The following is a 27,525-nucleotide window of genomic DNA, read 5'->3' as shown; positions in this document are numbered from 1 at the left end:
CCAAAAACTCCTTCATTAACAGAAAATGTCAAAACCTTTCAAGATCTAACTCCCCTCGTGATTTCTGGCATCTAGCCAAAAATATCTCCAATAACTTTGCTTCTTCTTCTTCTTTCCCTCCTCTACTTCAACCAGATAGCACCACTGCTATCACATCTATTTCTAAAGCTGAACTCTTTGCTCAAACCTTTGCTAAAAACTCTACCTTGGACGATTCTGGGCTTGTTCCTCCCTCTCCTCCACCCTCTGACTACTTCATGCCTCGTATTAAAATTCTTCGTAATGATGTTTTCCATGCCCTCGCTGGCCTAAACCCTCGGAAGGCTGATGGACCTGATGGGGTCCCTCCTATTGTTCTCCGAAACTGTGCCTCCGTGCTTGCACCTTGCCTAGTCAAACTCTTTCAGCTCTGTCTGTCAACATCTACCTTTCCTTCTTGCTGGAAGTTTGCCTACATTCAACCTGTTCCTAAAAAGGGTGACCGCTCTAATCCCTCAAACTACCGTCCTATTGCTTTAATTTCCTGCTTATCTAAAGTTTTTGAATCTATCCTCAACAGGAAGATTCTTAAACATCTATCACTTCACAACCTTCTATCTGATCGCCAGTATGGGTTCCGTCAAGGCCGCTCTACTGGTGATCTTCTGGCTTTCCTTACTGAGTCTTGGTCATCCTCTTTTAGAGACTTTGGTGAAACTTTTGCTGTTGCCTTGGACATATCAAAAGCCTTTGATAGAGTCTGGCACAAAGCTTTGATTTCCAAACTACCCTCCTACGGTTTCTATCCTTCTCTCTGTAACTTCATCTCAAGTTTCCTTTCTGACCGTTCTATTGTTGCTGTGGTAGACGGTCACTGTTCTTCTCCTAAATCTATTAACAGTGGTGTTCCTCAGGGTTCTGTCCTGTCACCCACTCTCTTCTTATTATTCATTAATGATCTTCTAAACCAAACTTCTTGTCCTATTCACTCCTATGCTGATGATACCACCCTGCACTTTTCCACGTCTTTTCATAGACGTCCAACCCTACAGGAGGTAAACATATCACACAGGGAAGCCACAGAACGCCTGACTTCTGATCTTTCTAAAATTTCTGATTGGGGCAGAGCAAACTTGGTATTGTTCAATGCCTCAAAAACTCAATTCCTCCTTCTATCAACTCGACACAACCTTCCAGACAACTATCCCCTCTTCTTCAATGACACTCAACTGTCCCCCTCTTCTACACTGAACATCCTCGGTCTGTCCTTTACTTATAATCTGAACTGGAAACTTCACATCTCATCTCTAGCTAAAACAGCTTCTATGAAGTTAGGTGTTCTGAGACGTCTCCGCCAGTTTTTCTCACCCCCCCAGCTGCTAACTCTGTACAAGGGCCTTATCCGTCCATGTATGGAGTATGCTTCACATGTCTGGGGGGGTTCCACTCATACTGCTGTTCTAGACAGGGTGCAATCAAAAGCTTTTCGTGTCATCAACTCCTCTCCTCTAACTGACTGTCTTCAGCCCCTCTCTCACCACCGCAATGTTGCATATCTAGCTGTCTTCTACCGCTATTTTCATGCCAACTGCTCTTCTGATCTTGCTAACTGCATGCCTCCCCTCCTCCCGCGGCTTCGCTGCACAAGACTTTCTTCTTTCTCTCACTCCTATTCTGTCCACCTCTCTAACGCAAGAGTTAACCAGTATTCTCAATCATTCATCCCTTTCTCTGGTAAACTCTGGAACTCCTTGCCTGCTTCTGTATTTCCACCTTCCTATGACTTGAATTCCTTCAAGACGGAGGTTTCAAGACACTTATCCACCAATTTTTGACCACTGCTTTGACCCTTTTAAGGGACTGGCATTTCAGTGGGCATTTTTTTTTATTAGATTTTTGTTGCCCTTGGCCAGTATCCTTCCTACACAAAAAAAAAAAAAAATTTTATCAGTGTGTCTCTCTGGAGTCAAATATTCAGTAACTGTTACTCCCAAATCCACTTCTTTTGATTTCTTTAACTTCACACCATCCATCTCATAATGATATTGTATTCTTTTCTTACTCTTACCAAACTCCATTATTTTACATTTACTTAAATTGAATTCCATTTACTCCATCTATTTATCTTATTTAAATCATCTTGCAGTACCATACAGTCATTTACATTTTCTACCCTTCTCATCAGCTTAGCATCATCTGCAAATAAGCTCATATAGCTATCTATTTCTTCATTCATGTCATTCACATACATTACAAACATTATCAGTCCCAACACTGACACCTGTGGGACACCACTAGTTACTTTCATCCAAGATGAATTTTGGTCTTGTATTACAGTTCTCATCTCTCTATCATCCAGATAATCCTCCATCCACTCCAGCTGTCTTCCTCTAATTCTTCCATAATTTTTTATCTTCCATAGCAATCTTTGGTGTGGTACTTTGTCAAACGCTTTCTTCAAGTCTAAGTAAACACCATTCACCCATCCATCTCTCTCCTGCACAATACTGACTTCCCTTGAGTTAAAGGTCAATAAGTTCATGGAGCATGATCTTCCCCTCTCAAATCCAAATTGACAATTTACCAAAACTTTATCTATTTCAAAATGTTCCATCCATCTTTCCTTTATTGTTCTTTCACATAGTTTTCCTACAACACTAGTCAAGGACACTGGTCTATAATTTAGTGGGTTTTCCTTATTTCCTCCTTTGAATATTGGTGTAATATTTGCTCTCTTCCAATCTTTTGGTACTTTTCCCTATGATAGTGATGTCACCACTAGACTGAATTTTATCAGCTAGTTGCTCTCTACATTCCTTCAGTATCCAGTTTAATACTCCATCTGGACCAGATGCTTTATTTACATCAAGTTCTTCCATCATCTTAAGTATTTCTTCATAACTGACTGGGACTGTACTTAGTAAATTCCTCACCAACTTATCCCTTTCAGCATCAAACTCCCCTTCTACAGTAAATGCCGATCTAAAACTATTGCTCATAACCTCCACCATGTCCTGTGCATCCTCATAGATTTGTCCTTTAATCTTGATACACCTTCCTCCTGCTTCATCTTCCCATTATAATGTCTAAAGAATAGTTTGGGTTCATTTATACACTTATCTATTATATCTCTTTCATAGTTTCTTCTCTCCATTCTTATTATCTCAATGTACTTGTTTCTAGCATCAATATATTCCTCCTATCTGCTCAGTTTTCCCCTTCCATCTGCTCCAAGCATTTAACTTAGAATTTCTAACCTCTTTGCATTTCATATTGAACCATTCTTTACCCTTTCTACATCTTTCTAGGTATAAATTTCTCCACAGCAGAATTATATGTCCTTATCAATTCATCCCAGTTTTCACGAACATCTTCTGCATCTTCAGAGTCTTTTCAGTCCATGGCAACAAAATACTTTCTTAATTTTTTAAAGTCAGCTTTACTATATTTAAATCTTTTCACCTTATAATTTTCATCATTTGATTATATTTTCATTTTTCATATTAAATTCCATCAACACATAAACACTTTTACCTAGAGGGCTGTGTGTGTGTGTGTGTGTGTGTGTGTGTTTGTGATGGAAACTGAAGGTGATAGTTACAAAAAGCAAAGTGATGGTATTTGAGAGAAGAGAAGGTGTATGATTTTAGGATACCTTATTGGGTGAGTGTGCCAGCTGTAGGCAGATGTAAGGTGGTTACTGGAGGAGAGAGAATGGAAGAGAAGAGTGAGTTTAGATTTGTGGGAACACTGCAAGGTAAACATGATATGGATGAAGAGATTAAGAGAGGGTTATGTGTTAAAGGATATAAAGAAAGGTTCAAGGAATCATATTCTCCTGTCAACATAAACTTGAATCAGAGACCTGGACATAGAATAGGATACAGCAATCAGTAGTTTGTATTATGGAAATTAATTATCTGAGATGGGCATGAGTTGTTACTATGAATGCTAAGGAATTATTGTTTATAAAAATCAAAATTCCAACTGAATATATTTCCTTCCAGCCAAATGTGAAGTTGGTGAAGGTGCTGCTGTTCCATCACTTGGCCTTTCAAACAAGGCTGTGACAATAGCTGATTTGCAAGATGTGCATCAAGTACAGGAGGAGGGGAGAGATGAAGTGCAGGCATATTTTAAGCCACTTTCCCTCTCAGGTTAGTAAATGTTCATATACTCAGGTCTAGGGCTATCCAAAACTAAAACAAATAATATAACAAGGTTTAGTCATCATAAACTTTACTTCTTGCATAAAAATATCAGATTGTTCAAAGAACATTAAACAACACCTGCACTGTTGTGTCACGCAGGATGTGGGAGCAAAATGCACTCACACAGTTCTTAGAAGAAAGCAAGTGCAAAATTTAAATATACAATATATATATCATTATACAGAACATCCTGCTCATTTAGAAACTATAGAGAATAGAGAGCAGAGAACTGGAAAGGAGAAAAAGAAAACAGAAGGAAGAGAGAGAAAGACAGAATGAGTGATTAGGAGGAAGTGCAGGATATGGGCTCATCATAGCATTGCTTATAGTAAGTTATATAAATTAGAAATTGTCCTTTCCCATTTAATTTCCCCCACTTCCCTTCCTTTCTGAGATTTGTATTTAGCAGATAGTAAAGTGATAGAATTGCTCTACCTCATAGTGTAATCATTTTCCACCCAGCCCTTCATATAACCTCATAATGATTTTTTTTAAAGCATAGCATTCAGTTGAGGTGAGGGAGAGATAGATAGTGAGTCTGAGTGAGAGCAAGACACAGGGAGGACCTTCACCCTCCAGTTCTCCACTTCCCCTTCCCTTCCTATCCCATTCAAAATGTTAATGCCACTTTAGGCATAGATTTTCATCTATATCATCATTTACAATGTTATTTCCTGTCATAATAAATAAAATAAAATACTCCTGACAGACTACACCTTAAAATTGTTACTATGGTAAGTATGCAAAAGGTAACCAGTTGTCTGAAAAATAAATACTAAAAGAAATTTTGAATAAAGCACATGTACAGGGATTGTCTGAATGTTAAAAGCTTTGCTGAAGCTATTTTAATTTTGATAAGAAACATTTTAGAAATTAATTGTCAAATATTTTGCATGAGTTATAATTTCCATTTGTTTATTTGTTCCTTTCTTGATGTTTTTATTATTTACTACTTAAGAATTTAATTTAATTTATAATGTTTTATTGCAGTCCCACCAACAGAGGACCAGCTTATGCAGAACACTCTTTGGCCTGAAGTTTCCAAACTGTATGGTCATGGCAATGACATTTTCACTGTTGCTGCATCATCTGATGGCTCAATCCTTGCTTCAGCATGCCGGGCAACCAACAACATAGATGCTGCCATTATTCTTTGGTAAGACTTATTCTTCCTTACATTCTAAATGGCTATCCGCTGAATGGACATCCAGCCTTTATAGGCGTGGATGATTTTAGTAGAACCACTCAGTTAGTGAGAATTCGTTTTCCTGTAACTCCTTGATCTTGATTTTTAAAAGAAACAAAATGACTTATTCTTGTATTGTTTTTGTAAACACTATCTATAAGTCTATCTATCTCTCTGCTACCTCAGTCCCTCCAGGAGTATCCCCAAGGAGATGGTCATGGCAGAAAGGTCTCACTTCTCATTATCTAGATTCCCTTCCTGCTTGTTCAAATGTTTGGCCTCAGCTAACTTTTTTGACACATGCTCTCCTTTACCCAATTCTTTTATCTTTTGAGAGGCCAACCTCTCATGTCAGCATCTTGAACTTCTCTCACACACACTTTCTTTTCAAAATCTTAACTCCATCTTCTGAATATGGCCACTGTGTTCCTTTCCACCAATTTCACCACTCAACAATTTACCCTAATTACACAGGCATTTGTACTACTTCTCTAATATGTTTTCATTCCTCTCAGCTTCCCATCTTATCACTCCACATGCCTTTCCCAGATAACTTATTACAACAGCACATGCTCTTGACTGTTGTGCCTTACTCCATATTCAGGCCTGAATCATGTTTCAGTGTTGACAGAATATTAAGTCTCTACATCCATAGCCATATTACTCCCTTTCTTGACTCTTACAAGTGATTCTCTAACACACCTATCTTTTATACCCATCTTTCTTGTCTCTCCATCCTTCTGACCATGTTTACTGAAGACTGCTCACAGATCCTTAAACAACAATGCTTCCTACTTTAGTGTTTCCTTGTTATTAAACATTTTTTTTTTGTAGGAGGGACACTGGCCAAGGGCAACAAAAATCCAATAAAAAAAAAAATGCCCACTGAAATGCCAGTCCCATAAAAAGGTCAAAGCAGTAGTCAAAAATTGATGGATAAGTGTCTTGAAACCTCCCTCTTGAAGGAATTCAAGTCATAGGAAGGTGGAAGTACAGAAGCAGGCAGGGAGTTCCAGGGTTTACCTGAGAGAGGGATGAATGATTGAGAATACTGGTTAACTCTTGCGTTAGAGAGGTGGACAGAATAGGGGTAAGAGAAAGAAGAAAGTCTTGTGTAGCGAAGCTGTGGGAGGAGGGGAGGCATACAGTTAGCAAGATCAGAAGAACAGTTAACATGAAAATAGTGGTAGAAGACAGCTAGAGATGCAACATTCTGGCAATGAGAGAGAGGCTGAAGACAGTCAGTTAGAGGAGAGGAGTTGATGAGACGAAAAGCTTTTGATTCCACCCTGTCTAGAAGAGCAGTATGAGAAGCATACTCCATTCATGGACGGATAAGGCCCTTGTACAGAGTTAGCAGCTGGGGGGGGTGAGAAAAACTGGTGGAGACGTCTCAGAAGCCTAACTTCATAGAAGCTGTTTTAGCTAGAGATGAGATGTGAAATTTCCAGTTCAGATTATAAGTAAAGGACAGACCAAGGATGTTCAGTGTAGAATAGGGGGACAGTTGAGTGTCATTGAAGAAGAGGGGATAGTTGTCTGGAAGGTTGTGTCGAGTTGATAGATGGAGGAATTGAGTTTTTGAGGCATTGAACAATACCAAGTTTGCTCTGCCCCAATCAGAAATTTTAGAAAGATCAGAAGTCAAGCATTCTATGGCTTCCCTGCATGAAATGTTTACCTCCTGAAGGGTTGGACATCTATGAAAAGACGTAGAAAAGTGCAGGTGGTATCATCAGCGTAGGAGTGGATAGGACAAGACGTTTGGTTTAGAAGATCATTAATGAATAATAAGAAGAGAGTGGGTGACAGGACAGAACCCTGAGGAACACCACTGTTAATAGATTTAGGAGAAGAACAGTGACCATCTACCACAGCAGCAGTAGAATGGTTAGAAAGGAAATTTGAGATGAAGTTACAGAGAGAAAGATAGAAGTCGTAGGAGGGTAGTTTGGAAATCAAAGCTTTGTACCAGACTCTATCAAAAGCTTTTGATATGTCCAAGGCAACAGCAAAAGTTTCACCAAAATCTCTAAAAGAGGATGACCAAGACTCAGTAAGGAAAGCCAGAAAATTACCAGTAGAGCGGCCTTGACGGAACCCGTACTGGCAATCAGGTAGAAGGTTGTGAAGTGATAGATGTTTAAGAATCTTCCTGTTGAGGATAGATTCAAAAACTTTAGATGGGCAGGAAATTAAAGCAATAGGACGGTAGTTTGAGGGATTAGAATGGTCACCCTTTTTAGAAACCGGCTGAATGTAGGCAAACTTCCAGCAAGAAGGAAAGGTAGATGTTGACAGACAGAGCTGAAAGAGTTTGACTTGGCAAGGTGCAAGCACGGAGGCACAGTCTCGGAGAACAATAGGAGGGACCCCATCAGGTCCATAAGCCTTCCGAGGGTTTAGGCCAGCAAGGGCATGGAAAGCATCATTGCGAAGAATTTGAATAGGTAGCATGAAGTAGTCAGAGGGTGGAGGAGAGGGAGGAACAAGCCCAGAATCATCCAAGGTAGAGGTTTTAGCAGTGGTTTGAGCAAAGAGTTCAGTTTTAGAAATAGATGTGATAGCAGTGGTGCCCTCTGGTTGAAATAAAGGAGGGAAAGAAGAAGAAGCAAAGTTATTGGAGATATTTTTGGCTAGATGCCAGAAGTCATGAGGGGAGTTAGATCTTGAAAGGTTTTGACACTGTTAATGAAGGAGTTTTGGCTAGTTGGAGAACAGACTTGGCATGGTTCCAGGCATCTGTTAATGAAGGAGTTTTAGCTAGTTGGAGAACAGACTTGGCATGGTTCCAGGCAGAAATATAAAGTGCATGAGATTCTGGTGATGGAAGGCTTAAGTACCTTTTATGGGCCACCTCTCTATCATGTATAGCATGAGAACAAGCTGTGTTAAACCAGGTTTGGAAGGTTTAGGTCGAGAAAAAGAGTGAGGAATGTACGCCTCCATGCCAGACACTATCACCTCTGTTATGCACTCAGCACACAAAGACAGGTCTCTAACACGGAAGCAGTAGTCATTCCAAGGGAAATCAGCAAAATACCTCCTCAGGTCCCTCCAACTAGCAGAGGCAAAACGTCAGAGGCACCTTCGCTTAGGGGATCCTGAGGAGGGATTGGAGCGATAGGACAAGATACAGATATGAGATTGTGATCGGAGGAGCCCAACAGAGAAGAAAGGGTGACAGCATAAGCAGAAGGATTAGAGGTCAGGAAAAGGTCAAGAATGTTGGGTGTATCTCCAAGACGGTTAGGAATATGAGTAGGGTATTGCACCAATTGCTCTAGGTTGTGGAGGGTAGCAAAGTTGAAGGCTAGTTCACCAGAATGGTCAGTGAAGGGAGAGGAAAGCCAAAGCTGGTCATGAACATTGAAGTCTCCAAGAATGGAGATCTCTGCAAAAGGAAAGAGGGTCAGAATGTGTTCCACTTTGGAAGTTGAGTAGTCAAAGAATTTCTCATAGTCAGAGGAGTTAGGTGAGAGGTATACAGCACAGATAAATTTAGTTTGAGATTGACTCTGTAGTCATAGCCAGATGGTGGAAAACTTGGAAGATTCAAGAGCGTGGGCACAAGAGCAGGTTAAGTCATTGCGCACATAAACGCAACATCCAGCTTTGGATCGAAAATGAGGAGAGAGAAAGTAGGAGGGAACAGAAAAGGGGCTACTGTCATTTGCCTCAAACACCTGAGTTTCATTGAGGAAAAGAAGATGAGGTTTAGAAGAGGAGAGGTGGTGGTCTACAGATTGAAAATTAGATCTTAGACCGCGAATGTTGCAGAAGTTAATGAAGAAAAAGTTGAGGGGGGTGTCAAGACACTTAGGGTCGTCGACAGAAAGGCAGTCCGACCTGGGGACATTTATGGTCCCCTCCCCAGATGGGGACTCCAAGGCTGGTGTAGGAGTCACCATGATAATTTTGAAATTTTTGAGTGAAGGGTGTATGTGTTATTAGGTGCTTGTAGTTTTGTGTGGAGGAAGAGAGTTGTTTTTAGAGGGCAGGCTGTGACTGCCCCCTTGTGTTGTGAGACACAAAGGGAAACGTTCAGTGAGTTCACAGCTGGGTTTAATGATAAGTTCGCAGCACCCCCTGAACAGTGCTTTAGACCTCACTGGGAGTAATTATCGTTTTGGCAAGTGTCTACTGCCTCCTCGCATAATTTAGCCTTGCCTCATTCTTGTTTCTATTGTGAAACTTCAAGCTTGTCCTTTACCCTCATACATGTACTTATAAATGTAAAAGTCTTAATTTCTTCCAACAGCTGCTCACTTACATCATAATATTTAAGAACACTTCTGAAAGCTTCTCTGTCCTATCATATGCTTTCTCCAGGTCCATCAAGGACTTTCTAAGTATCCTGTTGTCATTTTGATTGCAAAAATTTATTGAGCTAACAGTTCCCTTTCTTAAACTCTCTGTTCTTCCTTAAATTCAGTGTTGTCATTTTGATTGCAAAAAATTTATTGACAACAGTTCCCTTTCTTAAATTCTCTGTCCCTCCTTAAATTCAACGTTCCTCACTGACATTTACCTTAGTTACTTCTGTCAGTTTCGTATTCAAAACTCCCATAGATTTTTCATGATACACTAAACAAGCTTATCTCCTATAAATATTACACTTATTCTGATTTCCTTTACCTTTACATAGAGGTACAGTAGTTGCCTTTCACTCATTTGGTATTTCTTGCCTCCATGCTGATTCATGTATTAGAAACATCCAATTGTTTTATATCCAACCTACATCACATAGCTTAGGCTGTGTCCCATACACAAATCATGCCACAGCACAAACAAAAATGATACCAACATACACCTTGAAATTGAATGCACTGGTGCTCCTGGGTGCTGTAGCCATCTTGGTCACTCATGCACACTCCAATATTTTTGCTGTGGTGGCCATGTTGACAAGTCACCACTCACTCCAATTTTGTCCCTGTGCTTGTCTTTATATTTGCCATCTCATTGTTGTGGCAGCTCTTTCTTTTTCTTCGGGTTCTTCTGATGTACTGTGAGAAGAAATTTCCCAGCTTCCCAGCGGGAGACCTTAGATATTGTCCAGGAGGCAGATGAAACTCAGCTGGCCTGCCTCCATGGTACCCATGCAGGTGTGAATGGTGTTCCTGCCAGCAACAGATGCCTGTTTTAAACCTGCCACAATTATGTAGGGCGTGATTAGAATGAGAAATGAGTATGCAAAGGAAGGAGATGGGAAGGAGAAGTAAGAAAAGAGACAGGATGGGTACGAGAATTTGACACATCTCTGACAAGTAGCCTAGCACACTGCAAGTTAGTATAACATTTACCCCTCACAGAGTGATTTATATTCCCCATTTTATTTACCCCTCTTATGGTTGTTTATTCAGTTGAGTCTCACGTAGTTTATAGCATAAGACTTGTCCTTGACAAAGGCATAATCAATTCCCATCCAGTCTTTCTAGTTTCTTCCTGATGATTTTTTAAAAGTTAATAATTTTGTTATGCCAGCTGGTGGCTTGAAGTGAGGAGGGGGGTTGACCCTGGTGGGGATGGGGACTGTCTCCCTGTTCCTCCTCTTCCCCTCTAGCATAATACGTAGTCTTGTGACAACTGTGAACGAGGCGCTCCCGCGTGTCAGTCATCATCCAGCCACCACAAGAGATAGACATACAGTGCCAGACAGCATTTTCTGAAGAGACTGGGAAGAGATTACAGCTAGACAGGCCAGTTGCCTTAAGGTGGATTATTGAGTAATTTACCAGCAATATGCCCCTACCTATGTGTGTAGGGTAAGAGTCTCCATATCAACCTGTCTAGGAGAGTAGTTAGTTGGAACGCACTTGCTACATAATCTGAAGTGACTCCTCAGCAAGGCTAAAGCAAGCCAAGTTTTGGGTGTTACATTTAGAGGTGAATTACCCTCTTGTTTATGTTGTGGGCAGCTTGTCTATGTGTGCATTGTTCTATTTAAATTTTAAATTTTAAATGCTACTGTTATCCAGTTCTCTAGTAGAAGGTTTGGAAGCAGAGGAATAATAATTTGCTGCTGTGTAGCAGAATTTTCTCCTTCCTTGGTTCATGTTGTTTCTGTGAAGGGGTGTGGTAAAAGGTCCCAACATATTGTATGGCACCATTCCATCTGACTACCTATAGTGTAATACATATTATTATGTACAATGTTGGCCATGATTTTTCCTAACACCATTGCCCATATCTGCTTTCTCCACATCACTATTGGCCTTTCACATTGGATGGATATATTCTGCACATGCACACACACCATGCGAGAATGATATTATGCAGAGGAACAGAGGAAGCTTGACACCACATGGTTATGTATGGTTTCATCAACCTACCAAATGATGATTAGGAAAACTGAAACTACCATAGAGCTTAAGGGGAGGCGCCACCAGTTACTTAGTGGGTGACATTAATTTTTTCCTATCTTCATGATTTTTGGTGTGTATATTCTTTTGTACCTTTAGTATAAAATCCCAAAGTTTCATTGAAATATGATCATTATTTTTGGAGATATGAAATAAATCCAAGCTGAAAAAATGAAAAAATTACTTTGGTGTTTTTATTATAGCTCAACTATTTTTCAACTTACAGTTTTGAAAATTACTATGCATACAATGGACACATGTAGCTTAATTTTGATTGAGGAAGATTTAAATTATTGAATGCCATTCTCAAAAAATAAATTGAGAAATTTTGGTGACTTTTTTTTCAGAGGAAAAATAACAGGATAGCATTAGGTATTTTTTAATTTTTTTTTCAATAAAAAAAGATCTCCTTTTCTCCTTTTTATAGGTATATGTATATACACAATCACTTGAAAAATAATGGAGTTATTTAGCTTGAAATGTTAATAACTTTAGTTTTGAGATATGAGCCATTTTCTGTTGATGAGTGAGTTTCATGAAGTTTGCAAGCTCTATGTGGTATAATTTTGCACATATTAGTATAATAAGGTAAATCCAAATAAAACAAGGATTTATTGTAACATTCACGCTATTTGGCACCTGGTCCCCTCCTAATTTACAGGATATTATTCACTTGCAGGTGAAGATATCAGAGGGCGCCACCCTCATTGTCGCCAGGTTAGAAGCCTCCTGCCTCTTAATGCTAACTTGATTTTTTACATGTGACATGTAACAATACAAAAATATGCTGGTGCTGATGAGTGACAATAATGTAAAGCTTGCCCATGTAACAATGTAATGCAGGGAAACAAGGAGAGGAAGGATTTCCTTTGAACTAATAATTCAATCGTGTTCTTGATTAGCAGCAATGCCTCATGAACACCATGGTAAGCTTAGTTTTCCTACTTATTATGGAAGCTTGATAATATCTACTGAAGTGAATGTGTCTTCACCTTCCAGCAAGTTGGAAACTTAGGGTTGCACCATGTATTTTTATAGTATGTAACACACACACATACACACACACACACACACACACACACACACACGTCGTCAAGAAGCAATCCAAGCTCCAGCAGAGAAAGATTTTGTTTGACCATGGCCACCACTACGAGCCTAGAATGTGTTCCCAGGTAGGAGCTGTGTTCAAGTAGAGTTGTCCTGTCCCCAGAAATGAAAAAAAAATAAGGGAAAATTTAAGTAATAACAGATGTAATAAAATGAGCAAAAGCTCCAGCAAGGCGGACGCCATAGGTGGGAGCGGAATGTTGCCAACGGGGTCACCATTCCCAGGATTTGAGGAAGATAATGAACTACATGGAAAAATGCAAGGAAAGAAAGTGGTTTTAATGGAGGGGATGATCAGTGACCTCATTGAAAGAGTGAAAAAATTTGAAAAAAAACAACATGACCTGGAAGAGGAAAACAAAGAATTGAAAACACTATGTGCCAGTCTAAAAACAAAATTGAAGGAAAACAATGATATTGTTAAAAAACAAGAAAATGAAGTGATAGGGATGAAAAGTGAAAAGTGAACATCAAATCTGAAGGAAGGAAAAAGAGGAAGAAAAAGTTAACTTTACAGAAATCATAGAAGTGCAAAAGAAGGAAAAGACAGATGTAAGTAAGGAAATTGTGAAAGTGATCAAACAGAAGGAATCGATGATAAGGGACACAGTGGATATAAAGAAATGTATTGTTATGTATGGATTAAAAAAAAGAAACAGAGCCAGTAAGATACAAGAGGAAAAGAGAAAAAAATGTAGCAGAGGATGTTGTAAGAAATATACAGAGAGAAGGGAAGGACTGGATAAATGAAATTGAGGAAATACCTAGACTGGGGAAGTATATAGAAGGAGGAGAGCGACCACTGAAAGTAAAATTTAGGGCACAAACAACAACCATGGAAGTGATATCGAATACATGGAAACTGGACAAGACAGAGCAATACAGGAAAGTTTGGATAAAGAGAGACATGATTGAGGAGGAGAGACTCAAGGTAAACAATCTAATAAAAGAAGCAAAGGCAAAAAAATGAGAACAGAACAGAGGAAGAAAAAAAGTTCTATTGGAAGGTAAAAGACGAGAGGCTCAGGAAGTGGTATCTGACAAAAAAAGAATAGAAAATGTAAATGATATATGGAAAAAATAAAAAGTGGACAGTGGCATATACAAATATAAATGGTTTAATATCAACATTGTGAGAATTTAATAATTATATTAAGATAAAGCAGCCCGACATCATGGGTATTACTGAAGTTAAACTAATGAGACAACGGAAAATATGAGAATTGGTAATAGTAATTATAATGTGTGGATAAAACATAGAAATAATAAGAAAGGGGGGAGGAGTCATGTTACTTACAAAGAACAGTATAACAGTGGAAGAGGTTGAAATAGGAGAAGGAATGGTGGAAGTAATCAGAATTCAAACAAAAAGGAAAGGAGAAGGAAGAAGAGATTTTGCAGTGGCTTATGTACCCCCAAAGATGAATGCATGGACATAAGAGGATTATAAATTATTGTTAGGAGATGCTGGTAACTGTTTAGAGAGAATACTGGCAGAGAGTAATAATATAACACTTATGGGTGACTTTAATTACAGGGAGGTATGCTGGGAAGAGTGGACCACGGACGGGGGAGAAGAGTCATGGGGATATATGCTTCTAAATTTAATAATGACAAATACTATGAACCAATGAATTGGAGAAAATACAAGATTTGGGGGTAATGAAGAAGCATCAAGGCTAGACTTGGTGTTTACAAAGGAAATGGACATCATTGAAGGAATAAATTATCAGTGCCCACTAGGTAAAAGTGACCATCTGTTAATTGAATTCAATATAGGCAGTGGTCCAATAGAAAATAGGAATGAAATTTCCAAGAATGGGAGATATAATTATAGGAAAGCAAATTTTATCAGGTTGATGGAATGTTTTGCAGAGGCTAAATGGAAACAACTGTTCATGGCAAGCAGTACGCAGGAAAAGTGGGACATTTTCATTGAAATTCATAATGAAGGGGTCAGTAGATATGTACCAAAGATCAAAACAAAGGAAGTGTAAAAGAAAAAAGACTGGTTTAATATGAGATGTATAACAGCAAGAAAAGGAAAAGAAGCAGCATGGAATAGATTGAGAAAAAAAGTAGGAAGTGAGAAATGGGACAAATTCAAGAAGGCAAGAAACGAATATATCAGAATCCTGAGAGATGAAGAAAGGAATTTTGAGAAAGATATAGTTAACAAATGCAAAGATGAACCGAAGTTATTATTCAGATGTGTGAATGGAAAGATGAAAAACAGGCAAACAATAGATAAATTAATGAAAGATGACATTACATAGGAAGATACACAGTTACAAGCAGAATTAATGAACAAGTGCTTCCAGTCAGTATTCACCAAAGAAAGCAAATTTGAAGGAGAAAGAGCATGGCACAGAGACAGTGTGATGAGAGAGATACAGGTGGACATAAGTGAAATTAAGAAGATTATGAAAGATTTGGATGTAAGTAAGGCTCAAGGACCAGATGGAGTGTCCAACTGGATACTTAAGGAATGTTGGGAACAACTGGCAGAAGGAAGTAAACATTTCATGCAGGGAAGTCACAGAACACTTGACTTCTGATCTTTCTAAAATTTCTGATTGGGGCAAAGCAAACTTGGTATTGATCAATGCCTCAAAAATTCAATTCCTCCATCTATCAACTCGACACAACCTTCCAGACAACTATCCCCTCTTCTTCAATGACACTCAACTGTCCCCCTCTTCTACACTGAACATCCTTGGTTTGTCCTTTACTTATAATCTGAACTGGAAACTTCACATCTCATCTCTAGCTAAAACAGCTTCTATGAAGTTAGGTGTTCTGAGACGTCTCTGTCAGTTTTTCTCACCCCCCCCAGCTGCTAACTCTGTACAAGGGCCTTATCCATCCATGTATGGAGTATGCTTCACATGTCTGGGGGGGGTTCCACTCATACTGCTCTTCTAGACAGGGTGGAATCAAAAGCTTTTTGTCTCATCAATTCCTCTCCTCTAACCGACTGTCTTCAGCCTCTCTCACCGCCGCAATGTTGCATCTCTGGCTGTCTTCTACCACTATTTTCATGCTAACTGCTCTTCTGATCTTGCTAACTGCATGCCTCCCCTCCTCCCGCAGCCTCGCTGCACAAGACTCTTCTTTCTCTCACCCCTATTCTGTCCACCTCTCTAACGCAAGAGTTAACCAGTATTCTTAATCATTCATCCCTTTCTCTGATAAACTCTGGAACTCCGTGCCTGCTGCTGTATTTCCACCTTCCTATGACTTGAATTCCTTCAAGAGGGAGGTTTCAAGACACTTATCCTTCAATTTTTGACTACCGCTTTGGACCCTTTTATGGGACTGGCATTTCAGTGGGATTTTTTTTTTTTTTATTGGATTTTTGTTGCCCTTGGCCAGTGTCCCTCCTACATAAAAAAAAAAAAAAAATACACAATACCATAGTATGTTCTTTTAAGGAAGGAAAAATTCCTCTAGACTGGAAGAGAGCCAATATTGTGCCCATTTTTAAATGAATTACAGACCAGTGTCCCTAACAAGTGTGGTAGCAAAAATAGCAAAAAGAATAGTTAAAAACAGATGGATGGAATATTTAGAAGAAACACATACATTGACTGACAGACAATTTTGTTTCAGAAGTGAAAGATCTTGTGTCACAAATTTAGTGAGCTTTTATAGTAGAGCAATTGATATACTTCAAAAGAGAGAGGGTTGGGCAGACTGTGTTTATTTAGACCTAAAAAAAGCATTTGATAAGGTACCACACCAGAGACTGCTATGGAAAATTAAAAATATAAGGGGTTTGCAAGGAAACACACTGAATTGGATTACAGACTTCTTGAGGGACAGAGAAATGAGAACAGTAATAAAGGGAGAAAAATCAGAATGGTGAAGAGTTACAAGTGGAGTACCACAGGGGACAGTCTTAGCCCGTGTAATGTTTTTGGTGTATGTCAATGATATGGTGGATGAGGTTGACAGTTATATAAATCTGTTTGCAGACGATGTAAAATTATTGAAAAGAGTGGAAAACAATACGGATTGTGAAATATTACAGAAAGATCTAAATAAGATATATAAATGAAGTAAGAAATGGGAAATGGAATTCAATGCAAAGAAATGCAAGGTGATGGAATTAGGAAAAAGTAAAAGAAGATTGACAAGTTCCTACACCATGGGAGAAGTGGAAATTAAGAAAACCAAAGAAGAAAAAGACTTGGGAATTACCATAAGGGATAATTTATCACCAGAAAAATATGTAAACAAAATAGTTGGGGAAACCTATGAGTTACTAAGAAAGATGAAAGGGGCATTTGCTTACATGGATGAAGAGATGATGAAAAAGTTGATGGAATATGTGATTTGAGCAAAACTGGAATATGCCACAATTGTTTGGTCACCCCTTAATAAAAAAGAAATAAGGAAAATAGAAAGGATCCAAAGAGCTTCAACCAAACTGGTACCAAGTTTGAGAAATTTAACCTATGAAGAAAGATTAAGGAGATTGAAGCTTCCATCATTACTAGAGAGAAGAGAAAGAGGAGACCTGATTGCTATATACAGAGCTTTAAATGGTAAGGATCAAGTTGACAAAGAAGACTTATTTGTGTGGGACTCAAGAGATACAAGAGGACATGGAGTGAAATTGAGGAAAACAGCAAGTAGAAGAGACGTCAAGAAATATGGTTTCCCAAATAGAAGCATAGAAATATGGAACAACCTAGATGAAACAGTGGTACAAGCAACAAATATTCATGAATTTAAAGTTAAGCTGGATGCTTATAGATATGGAGACAGGACAGCACGAGCATAGCTCTTTAGCTCTTTTCCTGTAAAACACAACTAGGTAAATACACACACACACACATAAGGCTACAGGGGTCCAAGAGAAGTGGGATGAATTTCTTAAAAGGTATAAAGAAGGTGAAAAAAAGTTTGTACCTAAAAAGCAGACTAATAATTGGTAAAAAGAGTGGTTTAATAAAAGATGCAAAGCAACAAGAAGGACCAAAGAGGATACATGGAAGGAATGGAGGAAAAGTAAAAGAATTAACCTGTGGAATAATTACAAACAGCAAGGAATGATTATGTGAAGATTCTGAGGGATGAACAAAGACAGTTTGAAAAAGATATAATAGACAGGTATAAACATGAGCCAAAACTCTTCTATAGATATGTGAATGGTAAACTGAAAAGCAGTGAGTATAGGAAAGCTAATGGTAGATGGAGGGGTTTATGAAGACTCAAAAGAGATGGCAGAAGTGATGAATAAGAGCTTTAAGGAAGTTTTTACAAAGGAAAAGGAATTTATAAGGCCATTGTGCACACCTGAAAATGGAAAAATAGAGGAATTTCAAGTAACAAAAGAGGAAGTTGATGAAATCATCAAAACGTTAGAAGTGAGAAAGGCCACAGGACCGGATGGAGTGTCAGGATGGGTAATAAAAGAATGCAGTAACCAGCTTAGTGATAAATTACATACCATCATATGTACCTCTATTAATGAAGGAATAGTTCCACAGGATTGGAAGAGGCCAAACATTGTACTCATATTTAAAGGAGACACACATGACCCACTAAATTATAGACCAGTTTCACTGACCAGTGTGGTTGCAAAAATATTTGAAAGGATAATAAAGAACAAATGGACCAAGTTTATGGAAGATAAAGACATTCTCACAACTTGTCAATTTGGCTTTAGAAAAGGGAGATCTTGTGTCACCAATTTATTATGCTATTATTCAAGAGTGATTGATATCATACAGGAGAGAGATGGTTGGGCAGACTGTATTCATCTAGATTTAAGAAAAGCTTTTGATAAAGTGCTGCATAATAGACTGCTGTGGAAGCTGGAAAAGATAGGTGGTGTAAATGGAAAAATGCTGAAATGGATGGACGATTTCCTTAAAAACAGAGAGATGCGAACAGTAATTAGGGACCAGACATCAGTGTGGAGCCCAGTATTAAGTGGGGTCCCCCAAGGGTCAGTGTTGGCACCAATAATTTTGCAGTGTATATAAGTGATATGGTGGAGAATGTATCCAGCTATGTGAGTCTTTTTGCTGATGATGCAAAACTTATGAGAAGAGTGAAGGGAACAGAAGATTGTGAAGAATTACAAAGAGATATAGACAAGGTGTGGGAGTGGAGCAACAGATGGCAAATGGAATTTAACTCTGGTAAGTGTAAAAAAGATGGAATTTGGAAAAAGTAACAGAAGGTGTAGCTATAACTATAAGATGGGAAATGAAACAATAAATAAGACAACAAAAGAAAAAGATCTATCTAGTTTCTCTTTATAATGAACAAAAGAGAAACAAGAGGAGATGGAAGAAAACTAAAAGTAACCACCTGCAGAAGGGACATAAAGAAGTTTAACTTCCCTCATAGAAGCATAGAGGCATGGAATGGACTGGAAGGGGAAGTGGTGTGTACTACAAATATTCATGACTTTAAGGAAAAGTTGGATAAAAACAGTTATGGAGACAGGACAGTACGAGCTTAGCTCCTCTCCCATATGTCACAATTAGGTAAATACAACTAGGTAAATACACACATTATTACTATTACTATTATTGCTGTTATTATTATTATTATTATTATTATTATTATTATTATTATTATTATTATTATTATTATTATTATTATTTTATTATTATTATCATTATTTCAACTATGTTGAGAGAGAGAGAGAGAGAGAGAGAGAGAGAGAGAGAGAGAGAGAGAGAGAGAGAGAGAGAGCATTATGAACCTGAAGTTCTGTTGTATGGGGACAAGTTCACTCTACATAAGAAACATAAGAAATAAGGGAATCTGCAAGAAGCGACCAGGCTTACATGTGGCAGTCCCTGTATGAAACACACCTACCTATTTCCATCTGCTATCCCCATCCATAAACTTGTCTAATCTTCTCTTAAAGCTCTCTAGTGTCCTAGCACTAACTACATGATTACTGAGTCCGTTCCACTCATCTACCACTCTATTTGAGAACCAATTTTTTCCTATCTCCTTCCTAAACCTAAATTTTTCAAGCTTGAATCCGTTATTTCTTGTTCTACCCTGGTTGTTGATCCTAAGAATTTTGCTTATATCTCCCTTGTTATAACCCTTATACCACTTAAAGACTTCTATCAGGTCCCCTCTTAACCTACGTCTCTCTAAAGAATGTAAATTTAATAGCTTCAACCTCGCCTCGTAAGGGATACTCCTCATCCCCTGTATCCTTTTAGTCATTCTCCTCTGTACTGATTCTAATAGACCTATATCTTTCCTGTAATGTGGGGACCAGAACTGCACCGCGTAGTCTAGATGAGGTCTGACCAGCGCCAAGTATAACTTTAATATTACTCCCGGCCTTCTACTTTTAACACTCCTAAAAATGAATCCTAGTACCCTATTTGCCTTGTTTCTGGCTTCTATGCATTGTTTCCCTAGACGGAGTTCAGAGCTAACTATAACTCCTAAATCTTTCTCGTAACCTGTACCTACCAGAGTTTGGTTGTCTAATGTGTACCTATTGTGTGGGTTTCCTCTACCTACGCTAAGCACTTTGCATTTATTGATATTAAATTGCATCTGCCATCTATCCGTCCATTCATTCATTCTATCTAAGTCTGCCTGCAAGGCGATGGCATCCGCTTCTGACCTAATTAATCTACCTATCTTTGTGTCATCCGCAAATTTACTAACATCACTACTAATTCCACTATCCAAGTCATTGATATACATTAGAAATAACAATGGCCCTAATGCTGATCCCTGTGGCACCCCACTAATTACATGACCCCACTCGGATTTCGAGCCATTTATTACCACTCTCTGTCGCCTGTCACTAAGCCATGACCCTATCCAGTCTAACACCTTCCCATCTATCCCGTGTGCCCTAACCTTTCTCAGGAGCCTTTGATGGGATACCTTGTCAAATGCTTTACTAAAGTCCAGATATAAGATATCATAACTATCACCATTATCTGCTGCCTCGTACACCTTACTGTAAAAACTTAACAAGTTTGTCAGGCAAGACTTCCCCTTCGTGAAGCCATGCTGTGACTGATTTATCAAGTTATGTTTGTCTAAATGTTCCCTAATGTTCCTCGCTATTATTGACTCTAACATTTTACCTACAACTGAAGTTAAGCTGACAGGTCTATAATTAGACGCTAAAGTTTTATCTCCTTTTTTAAAGATGGGTACTACATTAGCCTGCCTCCACATTACTGGTACCTCACCTGACTCCAGTGATTTCCTAAAGACAGAAACTAACGGCTCACTAATAATCTCTTTACATTCCTTAAGTACTCTGGGGTATATTTCATCAGGTCCTGGTGACTTGAACTTTTTTAGCCTATCTATCTCCTGTTCCACTATCTCCCTAGTTATGGAAATATCTGTCAGCTTCTCATTCTCATCTGCTCTAAACACCTGTTCACTATCTGGCATATCCTGCATGTTTTCCTGGGTGAAGACAGTTAAAAAATAATCATTCAGAAGTTTACTAATCTCCTCCCCAGAACTAACCAGCTCCCCATCTGCTGCCTTTAATGGACCTACAGTATCCTTATTCTTCGTCCTGTATACCTGATAAAATCCCTTGGGGTCCGTCTTCGCCTGGCTGGCTACCTTTGATTCATAATTGTCCTTAGCTTTCCTCGTTAACTTCCTGACTGTTCTAACTAATTCATTATATTGTGTCCTTAAAACTTCTTCACCTGCCCTAAATCTCCTATATATACTTCTCTTACGCCCTATATAATGCTTTAACCTAGCAGTCATCCATTTAGGGTCATTTTTTTGTGATCTTATTGTTCTATACGGGATATTTGCTAACTGACCTGTATGAACTTTATCTACAAAATATTTATGCAATTCATCTACATTTACTTCACCTAGTCCCCTCATCTCGTCCCCTACCATCCTTTCCACTCCCTCATCTACTCGCCTCGACCTCACCTCTCTCAGTTCAGCATGACCTGACATTCCAACATACTCACACCTAGCTCCCCCCTTCCTCTTTCCTCCTCCCTTCCGGACGCATCTTCCCTACATACCACATGCCCTTCTCAGCAAATAAAACAATAATAAAACATGTATAACTATTACCTATATAATATATCCACATAGCATTGCAGGCTAATAGAGTTTAGTCAGCAGATAGATTTATAATAAGTATACTTTTACCTAAATTATCTATATCTGTATAACATTGCAGGCTAATAGCTTCTGTTAGGAAATAAATCTGTAAACTTTACTGTATAATATATTCATATAGCATTGCAGGCTAGTAGCCTTTGTCTACAAAGAAAAGCATAATAGATATACATTTACATAAATTATATGTACATTATATGGAGAAAGCATTGCAGGATTATAGCCTCTGTCAGCAAGTAAAAGTGTAATAAATATACCTTTACATTGGCTACATAATATACATATATAACAAAGCTTTCTACAAATAAATTCATGACAGTATACCTTTTTGCTTGATGTAATACATATATATATATATATATATATATATATATATATATATATATATATATATATATATATATATATATATATATATATATATTTGTGTCTCTTGCAAATATATAAAAACAAAGGAAATACTTATATAAACTATAAATTAGTAATAAATGGCAGATTTTCTTACATCTTTTAGCATTTGAAATCAAGTAACTTTGTTCGAAAACTGAATTATAGTGCAGCAACCTGAAGCAATTGTGAGTTAAAATTTTTGTTCAAAAATCAAGTCGTTCAAAAAGGGAGACATTCGGTAACCAAGGTTCCAATATATATATATATATATATATATATATATATATATATATATATATATATATATATATATATATATATATATATATATATATATATATATATATACAGTGGAACCTCAGTTACCACATCCCTCCATTTTCGAACAAGTCGTTTTTTGAACAAAATTCTGAACTCACTATTGCTTCAGTTGTGGTACCAAATTCAGTTTTAAAACAAAGTTACTTGATTTCAAATATTAAAAGACATAGTAAAAGCTACCATTTATTACTAATTTATAGTTTCTATAAATATTTACTTTGTTTTTATATATTTGGAGGAGAGATGCAGTAATTCAGTCTTTGAAATAAGGTAAATGTGGTCCCACTGAAACAAATGGTTTTTAGCACTCAGGGGTCCACTTGTGGCTCCCATTATGATCCCCAATGCCATCACTACTGCCCAACTCCATTTTTCCAGTAGCTTTTCCCAGCAGCAGTGCTATGATCACCTTCATTTTGGTGGTAAGTGGGTTGGTTCCTTCTGTGTCATTTAGGTTTGCCCCTATTGTACTGTCTGAATCCTATTTGATTTCTATAAGAATATAAAGTTTCATCAGTGGTCAAGAAGTCATCTGGCTCCAACACTGAACAGGCATGGTTATTAAAATTTTTTAAAAAGATCCCCAACCGCAGCAAACCGGTCATGTAGCCATTTCTGATGTCTGATATCAACATTGTGAAAAGTTAGGTTTGCATGTAAAAATCCAAATCTATTCACAGACATTACTGCACCAAATACAGGATGACCGAACTCTTCCTCAAAAAAGTGTTTTATATTTGTTAAACTACATGCATACAGCAAACCAAAATAACTTTTCAATGCAATCTGTTACCCTGATATATGATGAGGGTTTATCATTATTTGAAGGCCTCTGAGAAATTTCTGTAATTATACCTTAGTTTTCTGATTAGTATGGTGCACAATATTGGAAATCCTATCAGGTGTTATGAACAAGTCCCATGCCATTTCTTCTGAATTTACCAATCTTCCATCTCCCATCAAACGTTCTACAACAACGGATATGTTCATTGTTGGTCCACCTTCCATACTATTTTCTACATCTGAGTTTCTCAGTGGTTTCTCTACTGTGATTCTATATGCCTGAAGCTTACCTGGTAATACATAGTTATCATATTTACTTCATCTAAATAACTGATCATTTTATTAATTAACCTGTTTCTTAATGTCTTGTTATTTCTCCATAAGAGCCACTTTTTCATAATCTTGTAATTGTCCACTTCCTCATCACTTTCAAATTTCATGACAAGACCAGCATTGTCACCTATCACATCTGCCAAATCATCATCAGGATTGTCTATAAAGGCTGTGTCTGTAGAGTCCATTGTAAGCACTAAGCAATCATACACTAAGTAAATGCACTCACTTACATGAGCTGATAAGCTCTCATCTGCATGCTGGAGTGCATGTATATGAAAAGTTACAAGGTTTTTATTTCAAGGAGGGTTGCTAGCTAACCCCTTCAGCCCTTCCCCACCCACTGCAGTGATATCATGAGTGGCTAACTCCTAATTGGCTGCTGCTTGCCTCCCCCCTTCTCTCTCTCTCTCTCTCTCTCTCTCTCTCTCTCTCTCTCTCTCTCTCTCTCTCTCTCTCTCTCTCTCTCTCTCTCTCTCTCTCTCTCTCTCTCTCTCTCTCTCTCTCTCTCTCTTATCTTCTAATTTCATGGGTAGCATGTATACAGGGATTTGGTGATGAACTTGTCAATCATGACTTTAAACTCAATGTCCAAACTCCAGCAAAAGTTATTGTGGGTGGGGGTGGCTGGGTAGGTTGTGGAGTGGAGGGTGGAAATCCATTGCCATGGCAACTCCTACCTGAAATCACTTCCAATATAGCCACTCACTCATCTCACCTCTCAGATCATAGTAACAGACAATAGTAGGATTACCATGTCTGAGAGAGAGAGAGAGAGAGAGAGAGAGAGAGAGAGAGAGAGAGAGAACCTTACCATCTTTCAAAAATATTATGCCTCCTGTCTCTGAAATATTCCATATCAGTTGCATATCAGTTGAAATTAGTGTGAATTTTGATAGTTTTTTTTTATTTCACATATCGTGTCAACACAAAATTAAACCAAGCTACTGGACTTACTTAGCACTCACATTATATATTTATAGTTTTATCATGAGATTATGTAGGAGAGAAAGTTGAACACACAAACAAATGCTGATCACACTGCCTGATTGTGTGACACACATCCTGTTATCCCTCACTTACGAGTCATATATTCTTATATTTTAACGTGAAATACTGCAGGAAATAGAATAATAACTACACTAAAAATATATACCAAAATGTGCACACACACACACACACACACACACACACACACACACACACACACACACACACACACACAAAGTATATATATATATATATATATATATATATATATATATATATATATATATATATATATATATATATATATATATATATATATATATATATATATATATATATATATATATATATATATATATATATATATATATATATATATACGAGGTGTGTCATTAAAGTTCCAGGACTGGTGTCCTAAAAGATGAATTTCAAACCCAAGCCACAAACCACCATATTTCCCCTTCAAAGTAATCCTTCTGGAGTATACAACTGCGCTCCCAACCCTCTACAGTCACTAATCTTTTTCTTACGTGCTTTTAAAATCATGTCCTCTGTTGCAGGTCGTTTAACAATGAGCGCTGAACAGCGAACAAACTTGAAGTTTTTGGTGCAGTTGGGGAAAACGCCGTCAGAAGCACTGGGTATGCTGCAAAAAGTGTACGGGGATGAGACAATGTCACGCTCACGTGTTTTTGAGTGGTGCAAGAGGTTCAAAGAGGGCCGGGAGGACGTGGAAGATGACCCCAGGAGTGGAAGACCCTCAACGAGCAGGAATGAGGCCAATGTTGAGCGTGTCAAGCAGATGGTGCGTGACGATCGTCGGTTGACTGTTCGAAAGATCGCAGATGAGCTTGGCATGAACCACAACAGCGTGTGGAAGATTATCACTGAAGATCTGGGCATGCGGAAAGTCTGTGCGAAGATGGTGCCGAGACTCCTGAACGATGACCAGAAGGGACGACGCATGCAGGTGTGTCAGGACATCCTCGAGCGTCTGGAAACTGAACCAGACTTGCTCAGGAGAGTCATCACCGGCGATGAGTCCTGGGTATTTGAGTACGACCCGGAGACCAAACGCCAGAGCCTTCAATGGAAGAGTCCGGCGTCGCCACGGCCGAAGAAAGCAAGGCAGTCCAGGTCCAGCTTCAAGGTCATGTTGATCGCTTTCTTCGATGTGAGGGGCATCGTCCACTGCGAGTTCTTGCCACAGGGCCAGACAGTCAACCAACATGTGTACAAAGAAGTACTGCGGCGTCTGCTTCGTGCAGTGCGCGAGAAGAGGCGGGAGTTGTGGCAGGGCAACTCGTGGCTGCTTCACCACGACAATGCGCCTGCTCACAATGCCCTGAGCATCAGAGAGTTCTTGGCCAAGAAGAACATCGCCGTGCTGGAGCAACCGCCCTACTCACCTGACCTCGCTCCGTGCGACTTCTTCCTCTTCCCCAAGCTCAAGGAGGTCATGAAGGGGACCCGTTTTGATGATGCGGACGACATCAAAAAGGCCGTGACGACGGAGCTGAGGAGCATCCCGCAAGAATCCTTCCAGCAGTGCATGCAAGCCTGGCAGAGAAGGATGGACAAGTGCATGCGGTGCCAGGGGGATTACTTCGAAGGAGATAACCTATAGTTTGTAGCCTGGATGTGAAATAAAACTTGTGTGGCACCAGTCCTGGAACTTTAATGACACACCTCGTATATATATATATATACACACACACACACACACACACACACACACACACACACACACACACACACACACACACACACACACAGGGAAATTTATCATACGGCTGGCAAGGAGATAGCCATTGGCAGTGAACTCAATGATTTTCATCTGTTGTCATGTTGCTTCACAAGTGATTGAAAGATAGATACGTATAAAATATCATAGATTTGACCAATTTTTCTTGCAGTTTTTTTTTACATGGTCATTCCTTATAAAATTTTGATGGACATAGTAAGAATAATTTCCTAAAATTCTCTCTTGCTTAAAATTTTGTTTTGTTTGGAAAAAATCCAATAGGGCAGCCCATTTTTGACCTATGCTATAGACAATTGGGTTAAGCCCTGTACCCAGTTACATAAGGGGGAAGGGCAGGGATTTGTGGTCATAACACACTGCTGTTCTCATTTTTGTTTTATGATTTATGTGGTGATGAGTGATTTGATTGGACCCTGAAGTTTATGGCCATAGTGTTCAGTCACCAGAGGAAGTTGAAGCTAAGCAAGAAAGCAGAGCTCGCCTCTCCTCTTCACAGGGCTCATCTTTCCATCAGTCTCCCCTGTCTTCTCCCTCCCTTTCCTTTCCACTTGTGGAACCTTGGCAGGGGAAAGAGTGATTGATTTACCTGGGTTTGCTGCCTCTTCTATTGGACCAGGAGATTCTTCCTCACAGATTTCTGCTGATGTATGTTCTGAATTTCCAGTTGCTATGACAGCTTAGCTTCCTCCTTTTTGCCCATACAGTGCTAGGCATTGACTGACTTTCTCTTTTGTAGTTGCTCAGTCAGGAAGCAAACCAGCCCTTAATTTGCCTTCCTTTCCAGCTCCCCCACATTACTCAGCCTATACAGCTTGGAGACCAGTGCCACCCTACCTCTGATTGCAGTAATGTAGTGGGTATGAAGTTGTTCCAAGCTGATGTAGTGGAGGGTGGGCCTGACTGGGAAATGGAGGAATGGTCCAAAGTTAATGTAGATTTAGGGGGATAGTGGCCAGACCTCAGCCCACGCCACCT

At 38.8% G+C, this 27,525-nt stretch overlaps 1 protein-coding gene across 4 annotated transcripts in view; it reads left to right on the top strand.

The window, feature by feature from the left end:
- LOC135108570 (elongator complex protein 2-like) overlaps positions 1-27,525 on the top strand; it is a 181,414-nt gene that overhangs the window by 109,853 nt on the left and 44,036 nt on the right. For all 4 annotated transcript variants that reach the window (XR_010272352.1, XM_064019710.1, XM_064019711.1 and 1 more), the window contains 2 exons: positions 3,987-4,136; positions 5,181-5,346. Coding sequence is in view for 3 of the 4 variants with exons in the window: in XM_064019710.1 (XP_063875780.1) it covers positions 3,987-4,136; positions 5,181-5,346 (316 nt within the window). In the remaining variant the exon portion in view is untranslated. The remainder of the gene's footprint in view (positions 1-3,986; positions 4,137-5,180; positions 5,347-27,525) is intronic.

This window comes from Scylla paramamosain, chromosome 17 (assembly GCF_035594125.1).
Source record: "Scylla paramamosain isolate STU-SP2022 chromosome 17, ASM3559412v1, whole genome shotgun sequence".
Lineage (NCBI taxonomy): Eukaryota > Metazoa > Arthropoda > Malacostraca > Decapoda > Portunidae > Scylla > Scylla paramamosain.
The sequence above is the reverse complement of the archived record's forward strand: the minus strand, read 5'-3'. Positions and strand labels throughout refer to the sequence as shown.